The sequence below is a fragment of the Triturus cristatus genome, chromosome 1_2 (assembly GCF_964204655.1).
Source record: "Triturus cristatus chromosome 1_2, aTriCri1.1, whole genome shotgun sequence".
Lineage (NCBI taxonomy): Eukaryota > Metazoa > Chordata > Amphibia > Caudata > Salamandridae > Triturus > Triturus cristatus.
In genome coordinates this window covers 922,905,925-922,916,389 of record NC_140580.1, presented here as the reverse complement: position 1 = coordinate 922,916,389, position 10,465 = coordinate 922,905,925, and the positions used below count along the sequence as shown (strand labels likewise).

Here is a 10,465-nt window from a genome sequence, read left to right as displayed (position 1 = left end):
AAGACAGGTCTCCGCATCGGCACTCTATGCGCCCGCTCCACCACAAACTGCGGGGAGAGCACCCCCGGAGGGAGTATGTCCCGCAACCATCCTTCAACAAACTGCTCCGGTTGTCGTCCCTCCTCACCTTCCAATAGACCCATGACGCGTATGTTCTGGTGCCGAGAGCGGCCCTCTGCATCCTCTGCACGGTCCTCTAGAGTGTTAACGCGGTCCATCAGGTCCTGTAAAGTTGCAGAGTGGTTGCGCACTATCGGCTGGACATCCTGTAGCGTCTGACATTGGCTGGCAACAGTGTCCGCCAGTTTACGATGGTCAGCGTGGAGCAAAGTGAAGTCAACCGTGACTTTGTCGATCCGGAATTCCAATGAAGCTCTGGTTTGTTCTAGCGTGTTGCCCAGTCGGTCGACCGCTGCCAGCATGGCATCCATCTTGGCTTCCAAAGTCGACGCAGGCGGTGCTGCAGTCCCAGCAGAGCGCCCCGGCGCCGAGTCAGGGCCCTCCGCCGGCTCTCAGCGTGTTTGTTCCGAAGCCGCCCCATGCCCAGTTACTGCGTCGACGGCATTCGGAGGGTCCAATGGCGTGTCGCGATCAACCGGGACCCCGGGCACCACTAGACGCCGGTAGCAAGGAGCCCAGTCTCGCCACCGCGAGTGGGGGCCCCCCCCTCGCAGTCGGGCAAACGCCAGGGGTCAGGGCGCAAGGCAGCTTCACTGGTGGGGGAGTTCGTCGCGGTCTGTTGTTCAACTGGCAGCCGGTGCTGAGATCACGCCCAACCCCCAGTCCGCGCACCGCCTAGTCCACAATGGCCGGACCACGGCAACGCGCCCAGCAGCGGGCAAGCGACCAGCCACCCCAGCTCCACACGTTGGGCCGGTCCATCCGGTTACTCCCACGGCGCTGCACTCAGGGCCACAGCACGCTCCCCAGGGTCGCCCCCGCCGTCGCAGCAGTCCCCCTCGCTCCCGAGGGCAGAAGCCAGGTGCTCACCAGGTCCCCGCTCACAAGATCACAGCCAGAATGGGGCCTCTCGCCAGCTCACTCACCGAGCCATCAGGCGCTGCAGGGTCTCATGTCTGCCACCATCGTCCCCGCCTGTAATGGCCGCCGCCACCTTTCACCACAGTAAGCGCCTCCAGGCTCAGCGCTCCCAATCAGGCAGGGCCACTGTACAGCCGGTCACCAGCTCCTCCGTGTCCCGCCGTCGCGCGGGAGCCCCCCGCAAGCCGCCAGTCAGCCAGCCGCCGATCTCCAGCGCGTTGCGCGGCCCAGCCCCCTCGTGGCAGGCCGCGGTGCAGAGTGACCACCGCGGCCGGGCGCCGCCTCCAGCGCGTCCCGCACCTCCCGCCGGGCAAGTCGTCAGGGCGGCGGCACGCAGTCGGAGGCCGCCCCCGCTCTCAAGTTGGGCCCCACAGGGCCGCCGGGACCTCACAGGCGGAAGCAGGCAGCATCGGCAGTCCCGGGGCACATCCCGGGCAGGAGAAACTAAGGAGAACGGCTCTGCAGCTCGGGAGCCTCACACGAACACAGCCATCTTGGCCACGCGCCCTCTAGCGCCCCCTACGCTCTCTCCTCTTATATGGATACTCAGCAGGATGGTCACATAAATTCGCTCACTTTGAAGTCACAGAAAGAAAAGTAAACACCAATCTCCCTTGGAGGAGAGAGCTTGACATTTGACCTCTGGCTTAAAATTACCAGCAAATGTGACAATATAAGACCAAGATTTAAAGACCTGTTTACAGAAAGCGAGTTTGTGGAAGAATACAGTAAACTAGATTCGGACAATGGGAGGGACAAACTCAAGCTGGACAACCTAAAGTCAATAAAGTCTTTTTGAACGTCCCCAGGATTTCTTTAGCGACTCCAACCTAAAAAGCAACATGTGAAAGCCATGGGTGTGACATAACAATACTGAAGTTAGGAGGGAGCCTTCAGCAGTCAGAAACAGTGTAGATGAAAAATACTTTATTTCTGATAAACGAAAATCATAACAGGCAACAGACATCAAAACCAGCAGATTATTCAAAAGACCTGTTCTTTGGAATTCTGGGGTTCTGCAGTCACAAATAGGCTTGGGCTCATTAGCAGTACCTCCTCCATTATGTGCCTCTAGGTTACGTAGTTGGTGGTGAAAAGTTAACCTAAGATGGAGAGGGTCCAGTTTTATTCTCTATGGCTTCCAACCAATGGGAACCGGAACTAGAAGTGCTGTGGTTGCTGCAACATCTAGGTGCTCAGAGTACTTTTTAGGCTGTCATTTCTGTGTTAGTTTGCAGTTTACTCAAATGATTTCTGAAACCTCAAAATAAAATGGTTACATCCCCCATACTGAAGCCTGCCTGCAAGAGGTGACTGGGATGGCGAATGAAAGCACACACACCATATAGAAAATAATCAAATAACTTTCTCTAGTGCTTTGAAGTAAGTTGTGTATAAGATTTCAGGACAAAGTGTTTGTGCATCTGCTTCTGAACTATTTGCAAATTTGGTCAGGGGACCACAAACATGATGGCCTGCTTACCATAATCTAAAAGTATTCCTTAGTGTGTGAGGCTGCACAAACACTACCCATCCAACAAATATCATTACACTGCACAAGACATCATATTGCGATATTACATCATGCATATCAAATTTTAACAAGCAATTCCAAATGTGAGTAAAATGACACCACTCAAGTTGCTTTTCAAGAGCTTCGGTGGTATAGTGCAGCAAGCTGAGACAGGGATATCATAAGACATTGTCTTTTTGGAGATGGGGAGAAAAGAAGTGTGGCTTGGTTGTGTTTGTACAGTCCCATCACACCCTTTATATTTAAGCCAGAAACCTTTCAGATTCATACAAAGTGATTCTTTTCAATAAAAGTGAATTTGTTGAGTAGCCGTTTAAGTGCTCGTAATACCTATACCCATGTCCCGCCTAAGTCTGCTCTTCTGGTTTGATGGTGTTCTCAAAAGAGGGTCACTCACTTCTATTGCTGACCCTCAGTCCAGAAATGTACCTCTGTAGACAGACTGATGTTTGTTTTAACATTATTTAAAACCCCAATTTCTTTTTGGGTTTTGAAAACTGCCAGGGCTCTGGGTGTCAAGGGTGTTAAGCGCAAGTGCTGCCATGCTGAGTGGGCTCTTATTGGGGCCCTTTAGAGTATTTCTGGATAGGGGCCAGGATGACCCCAGTATTTCTGTCCTCACTCTCGGTGTTATAGAGCTGGTGCTTCCGGATGTACTCCAATACAGAGTCAGGCACCAGGTAGCGCACACTCTGTCCTCTCCTTAATGCTCGGCGGATCTTGGTTGCTGAGATATCATTAGTGATCCACTCAGTAACAAGATGGATGTTGTCTCGGTACGTCCACAGGATGTCGGACTCATAGATGAACTTGTCAGCTTCTGCTCCCATCCGGCTTATGCACACCAGGCCATAGTCTGATACAATCTCTGTAATGTCCTCCACCTTCCAGAGGTTTGGGGTCCGGAAGGACTCCAGCAAATCCGCTCCACAAAGCAGCTTAAGTTTAGGAGTCCCTGGAATAGAGGTTAACACTGTCAGAGTGAGTAGATTTATTGCTCAGGCACCTTCAGCCCCAATAGAACATAAATCATCTTGATTAAGAAGAAAACATTAACAAGGAATCTTCATTCAAGTCATAAATACCAAATAGTCCCACCAAAACACAGTATCCCTTAGCCCTTTTTATAAAATATATATTAAAAACATTTCTTCCGAAAAGCCATTTAAAAAAAAGTAAAAATAGCTTTTTGTAGTCTCTCTTTAGAGAACATTATCGGTATGTTGTTTATATTTTTTTTTAAACACCAATTTCACCTTAAAGAAAAGCATTATTACAAAAGCAAGTGACCAGGTGTACCTTTCAACAACATTTTGTAAAGAAAAATAACAGAAAACATGGGAAAGAAGCCAGACGGTCTCCAGAAAGTGAAAACTCATTGCTCCTCTAAGGAAAGCGACACCAACAATACCCCACAATGCCCTTGAGTGTCGCTTACCTCAGTTCATTTTTTAGGCAGCCTATGGATATTTTGTAGCATATCTCTTCAGGTTCTATCTTTCTATCTATCAATAAAAACTCTGAATTTTACTTGATAATTTCCCCCTGTTTGACAGATTGCCATAAAGAACAAGTTACTTACCTTTGTTAACGCATTATCTGGTAGAGACTATCTAGCTGCAGATTCCTTACCTATGAATTTCCCAAGCGTCAGGCTGGATCTGGAAACTTTAGCTGAGCAATACCCCTTAAGCATGCCGTGGGTGGCTCCTTTCGGCTCCCTGTGACATAGTCGGAGTCATTAGCGTTGGTTATGATGTTGCAGTACCTATATAGATGCCACTCTGGCGTGCAGACGTCAGTACTTTTCGTTTTTTCCTCCCCCAGAAGCGCAGAGCAACAAAGTAACTGACATAGTTTTGTGGCTAGTGCCCTGAAAAGGAGAGTTAACCCTAGCCACTAGCAAAGCGGGGAGGCATGGTTGGGGCTGTAAGGAATCTGCAGCCAGATAGAGTCTCAATCTGATAATGCGTTACTGAAGGTAAGTAACTTGCTCATCTGATAGAGACTTCTAGCTGCCGATTTCTTAGATACCCAACCTATATCATCCTGGCGGTGGACTGCGGACCAATATCCTATACTAGGAAGTCCTGCAGGACTGAGCGGGCAAAATGCCCGTCCCTGTGGACCAGACTGTGCAGGCAGTAATGTTTGGCAAACATGTGCAAGGATGCCCATGACGCTGCCTGACGTCTAGGACTGGGACACCCAGAGCCAAGGCCGTAGTCGCAGCCTTTCCCCTGATGGAATGGGCCCTTAATCCCTCAGGGGGCTGCTTCTTCACCAGGGCATAGCAGATCTTAATGCAGAGAACGACCTAGCGAGAGATGGTACTTTTCTGCACTGCCCTTCCCTTCTATGCTCCCACATACCCTAGAAACAGGTGGTCGTCCACCCAGAACTCTTTTGTATGGTTAAGGTAGAACGACAACGCTCTTTTTGGGTCCAGTCGGTGGAGACACTCCTCTTCTTTAGAGGGATGTGGGGGAGCAAAGAGGGTGGCCAATGTGATGGATTGACCCAGATGAATTGGGGTCACAACTTGGAAAAAAGGAAGCACGGGTGCGAAGCACCACTTTGTCTAGAAAATACATCAGATAGCGAGGCGAGCAAGATAACGCCTGCAACTCACTCACCCTCTGGGCAGATGTAATCACTATTAAGAAAGCTGTTTTGATGGACAACAGCCGGGGGTTGGGGACAATTATGTAAAGGCTCAAAGGGAGCACACATCAGGTAGGGGAAGACCAAATTAAGGTCCCACTGTGCCATAACAAAGGGCATGGGTGGAAACAAGTGAGCCAGCCCTTTTAGAAACCTATGTACAATTAGAGACTTAAAGAGAGAGGGCTGGTCTGGCAGCTGCAAAAAAGAAGACAGAGCAGAAAGGTAACCCCTCAAGTACCCAAAGCACAGCCATGCTGGGCAAGGATCAGAATGAATAAAAGGACAGTTGAAAGAGAAGCAGAAAGAGAGTCAATAGACCTTTCTGTACAGTATAACACAAATTTCTGGCAACAGCAGGCGTATACAGACTTGGTGGAGAGCCATCTTGCCGCCAAAATATTGTTACATACTTCGGTAGGAAAGTCAAAAGCCATCAACTGTCGCTGCTAAATCTCCACGCATGAAGGGGCAGAGTTGACAGGTCTGGGTGGAGGACCCTCCCCTGCGACAGAAGATCCTCCCGAAGGGGCAGCCTGATCAGAGGATCGATGCTCATTTTCATAAGCTCTGTACACCAGACTCTCCTCGCCCAGTCCGGAGCCACAAGAATGACTTAGGCCCGATCGCTCCTGATCTTCTTCAGAACCCTAGGCAGGCGAACAAATCTAACCAAGGTTCTCCCCGACTGGAGATGCCATTCTTGATCTGCTAGGCATCGACGGCTGAGTTCATCCGCCCTGGCGTTCAGAGAACCTGCCAGGTGTTTATGCCCTGCTGTTCCAGCCATGTCCAGAGACCCAGGGCCTCTCGACAAAGGGTCCATGACCCCACCCCGCCCTACTTGTTGCAGTACCACATGGTGGTGGTGTTGTCCGTTACTACCTGCAGCAACTTCGCCTTGACAGAGGGAAGAAACGCTTTCAATGCCAACCGAATCACTCAGAGATCCAACAACTTTATGTGGAGCCCCGACTCCGCCGGGAGATCAGTCCCCTGATCTCCACCTCTCCCAGATGGTAGCCCCATCCCAGAAGTGATGCATCTGTCACTACTGTGAGATCTGGTTGGGGAAGGGAAAGGGGTCTGCCGTTGACCCAATCGCCGTTCGTCAACCACCACTGCACATCTTCGCAATCCCTTTTGTGATCGGAACCACATCGGTGAGATTTCCCTGATGCTGTGTGTTAGACCTGTCAGCCCTTTGGGTGGTCCCTCCTCATCATTATTTATTTTGTCCCACTTTTGCCTCAAACCCTGTTTGAATTTTTTCCTTTTTGGGAACCACCAGACTTTTTCGTGTTGCTGCAGATTCAGGGAGCCATTTTAGCTACCCCTGAAACTTCTGTCTGAGGGCCTGGAGCACAAGATGGTGGCCACCTGTGACATCACCAGCATCCACTGGAACCTACCAGCACCTTCCAGAACATTCCAGGAGATTCCAGAACTCTGTGACAGTTGGAGACCGTTTAGAATGTTGGGAGGATAAGAGAGGCAGTTGGCAGTTGGAGCTGGCAGTTGGCACCTGACTGGTGAAGAGAGAGGAGCACAACAGTGAAGGAGGAAGGAGTGAAGCAGCAGGGGTGGAAACTTGTGCCTGGAGTGGGGTCCATAAACCCACCCTTGATACTTGTCCCTACTGATGGATCCCAGCCTATAGCCCTGTGTGGGAAGAAGACAGAAGAAACTTATCCTAAGGACCTGGACAGCAGGAACAGGCCTTAGAACCAAGAAAACAGCAAGATTCTGACCTGAGAACTGGTTTCCCTGGAGTCCGGCGTCGAGTAGCCTGAAGACCTGGAGCCCGAGGTGGAGAAGCGGCGCTGACTGAAGTAGCAGACGTCGTACCCGGAGCCGCCTGAGGTCGTGAGAGGGCGCCGACGGAGGTCGTGAGGAATACCAGAGGTCGAGGAGGGAGTGAACCGAGGTCGAGCGAGCGGCGTCATCGGAGGAGTGAAGTCCGCCCTCCGGAGTCGTCGGAGACCGAGGTAGAGGTGAACCGGAGGTCGGGAGTGAGGATCGCACTCCGGAGTCGCCCGGAACCTGTGTGGAGGAGCACCGGAGGTCGGGGGTGAGGATCGCACCCCGGAGTCGCCGGAAGTCGACATCGAGGCCAGGCCGTCCGACGTCATCGGAGCCGAGAGCGCCATCGGACCGGAGCCGCCCGAAGTCGACATCGTGAAGAGACTGCCCGACGCCGTCGAATCGGAGGTCGAGATCGAACCGAGGCCACCGACATCGGACCGGAACCGCCTACCGGCGTCGTCAAAGATCTGACATTGTGCCGAGGCCGCCGAGACCGAACCGGAACCGCCTCACGGCGTCGACACGACTCCAGCGGCGTCGGAACATCAGAAAAAGGGCAGTAAGTGGAGTAGAGGGCGCCTAAGGCCCTGTGGAGACCTGAGAGACTGCTCTAAGGGGCTAGGGAGGTGCTGAAACCAACCTGACTGTGCAAGGGGTGAACTGGGACTAACCTAGAGAGGTTGTGTGGAGAGAGAAAGCCAGGGCACTGGTATTCCCCCCTTTGATCTACCTCAGCTTAGGCCTCAGCCTTGTCCCAGCCAGGGAGTAGCCCCCCCTCAAGCCTTCCACAACCCTACAAGCTGTGCCTGGGCCAAATCAGCCCTTAAGAATTGAAGTGTCATCTGATTACATGAGTGTTGCTGTATACTTTTAATTATTTATTGGGGGTACTGTATTTATTGAATTTTTACCTATTTATTGCTGCACTATATTTATAGGTCCACAGGACTTGATGGTGTACAATATTTATTGGTACAGTATTTATTGCCTCAAAGTATTTAATTGTCTGTATATATTGCACTTGTATTTATGCCCTGTTATTTATGATCACACCTATTTATTTCATCAAACAGCCAATATTTATTTGACCTGCACTAATTGAAACTTGTATATTGTGATTGACCTATTTATTTTTCCAATCAGCAACTAAGAGAAAAAGATAAAGAAAGAATATTTTCATAATTTTTACGGTGTAGAGTCGTTTTTGGAACGGATGCACGCATGGTTCTTGTATGGGTATATTGTATGCTTAGCACTGCGCCTGTTTCCTGACCACTCGAGCCAAGCTACCACAGTGTGTTCGGGGAGTCCACCACCACCCTGCGGAGTGGGAGTGGGCGTTTCCAACATAAATTGGTGTTCAGTGGTGGGATAGAGCTGTGCCTACATATACTCAACAATAACTGTGGGTAGTCCATAGGCCTACACCGGGAGTTTTCTCACAGCGGCCTTCCTAATTGTGGGTTTTTGTTTTTTCCAAATTTACTCTGGTGGTGGGAGGAGGTATTACTAAAGGTACCCCCCTACATTGTTACTGCACAAAACCTGTCCTCTAACCTGAGTGGGCAAGATGGAGTTTGTACTGGAAGATTTAGAAACGTACACTGTGGCCCAACTCGGGGAGTTTTGCCAGCGGGAGGGGGTGTACTGTCCCCCAGGAGCAAAGAAGGGTGCACTCCAAACCAGCTTAAGGGCTTGGGGGGAGGCACGCCGAGAAAGCAAGGCTGAGGAGGAAGACAGGGATGGAGAGCCTGACCCCGAGGGGGCTGAGATGTACCAACCTGAGGTGGGGAACCTGTCAGCAGGGCCCAGGACACTTTCTAGGAAGGGCAGCACTGTCTCTAGCGGGGGCTTATCCAGCGTGGAGTTAGCAGATCGGAGAGAGAAAAGACAGCTCACATGGGATTTAGCAAAGCTGGAGAAGGAGAAGGAGGAACAGAGGTTGGCTCATGAGACGGAGAAGGAGAGGATGGCTCATGAGATAAGACTGAAAGAGATAGAGCTTCAGATCCTAAGAATTGGAGCACCAACTGTTCCTAATGGTGGCAGCCAAATCCAAGAGTCCACCAGGGAACCCAAACCTTACCTGCCAAAGGACATAGTAGCTAGCTATGGGGCGGGTGACGACATCGCCAAGTGGCTAGCAGCCTATGAGGTCTCGTTGAGGGCCCATGGGGTTCCAGTGAAGTACTGGGGAGGGGGATTGTATAAGTACATGCCTCCAGCTGGTAGGGATGCTTTATTGGCCCTCGAAGAGGATGAGCAGACCCACTACCCCACCATGAAACTGGCGCTCATCAGAAAGTTTGGACTAACACCTGAAAAGTACAGACAGAAGTTCAGGGGTAGTCACAAACTGGGCACACAGAATTGGGTGGACTTCCTGGACTATGCAAAGAAGGCACTGGAAGGTTGGATTCAGGGCAGTGAAGTAAGGAACTACGAGGAGCTGTTTGACCTAGTACTGAAGGAACACCTACTCGAGAAATGTTTCCCTGAACTGCGGCAACACCTGGTGGATAGCAAGCTGACCAGCCCCCGGAAGCTTGCTGAGGAGGCGGACATTTGGGCCAGTACCCGGGTGTCCACAAGGGGGACTGGAGGGGATACTCAAAAGGCCGGACAGGGCGCCCCCCAGAAGAAAGAGGGAGGGGAAAAGAAAAAGGAGTTCTCCAAAGGCCCCCAAAATAACTTCCAAGGGAAGGGAACAGGATTCACCTCTAAGGCTAACCCACCCAGAAACCCTAATCCTGGCCAGAGCCAGCAGCCAAGGGTTGTCCATTGCTACGAGTGCGGTGGCGTTGGACACTATAAAGGAGATCCGAAGTGTCAGAAACGATCACCCCCTCCCACTGGAGGAAAGCCCCCGGAGTAGCTAGTGTAGTGCTCGGGGAGGAGATGCCCTTAACTAAGGGAAGGGAGTGGGCGGGTGTCACTTTAGTGTCCCTGGGAGAACGGGAGATGGTTCCTAAGATCCAGGTGCCCGCAAATACCGCAAAGTATGGGCAATGGATCACCATCAACGGCCAAAGAGGGGAGGCTCTGAGAGACACAGGAGCCAGTATGACTATGGTGCGTAGCCAGCTGGTGTCTCCAGAGCAGGTAATTCCCGATGTACTCCACCCAGCCGCGATGGCTGACGGCAGAACAGGTCACTATCCAGTGGCCGAGGTTCCCTTTGAATGGGGGGGGGTTGCAGGTTCACTTCGAGTTGCCGTAAGCCCTGCCGTGCCAGTCGATTGTCTGCTGGGCAATGACATGGAGCACAACGCTTGGAAGGAGGTGGAATACCGGACTCACACCGAGATGCTGGGTACACCTGACTGGGCCTGTGTTAGCACAAGGTCCGAGACTACCCGAAGAGGGAGTTCATTCCGGCTGGAGCCTGGAACAAAGGCCCAGCCAGCTGCCAGTCAAGGG

The 10,465-nt window shown here is 51.5% G+C and overlaps 1 protein-coding gene across 4 annotated transcripts in view; it reads right to left on the bottom strand.

The window, feature by feature from the left end:
• Nucleotides 1-1,953: 1,953 nt before the first annotated feature.
• The window catches only part of NMNAT1 (nicotinamide nucleotide adenylyltransferase 1), a 260,444-nt gene continuing 251,932 nt past the window's right edge, over nt 1,954-10,465 (bottom strand). For all 4 annotated transcript variants that reach the window (XM_085609796.1, XM_085609795.1, XM_085609794.1 and 1 more), the window contains one exon: nt 1,954-3,530. In XM_085609796.1, coding sequence (XP_085465922.1) covers nt 3,133-3,530 — 398 coding nt within the window. In that variant the 3' untranslated portion in view covers nt 1,954-3,132. The remainder of the gene's footprint in view (nt 3,531-10,465) is intronic.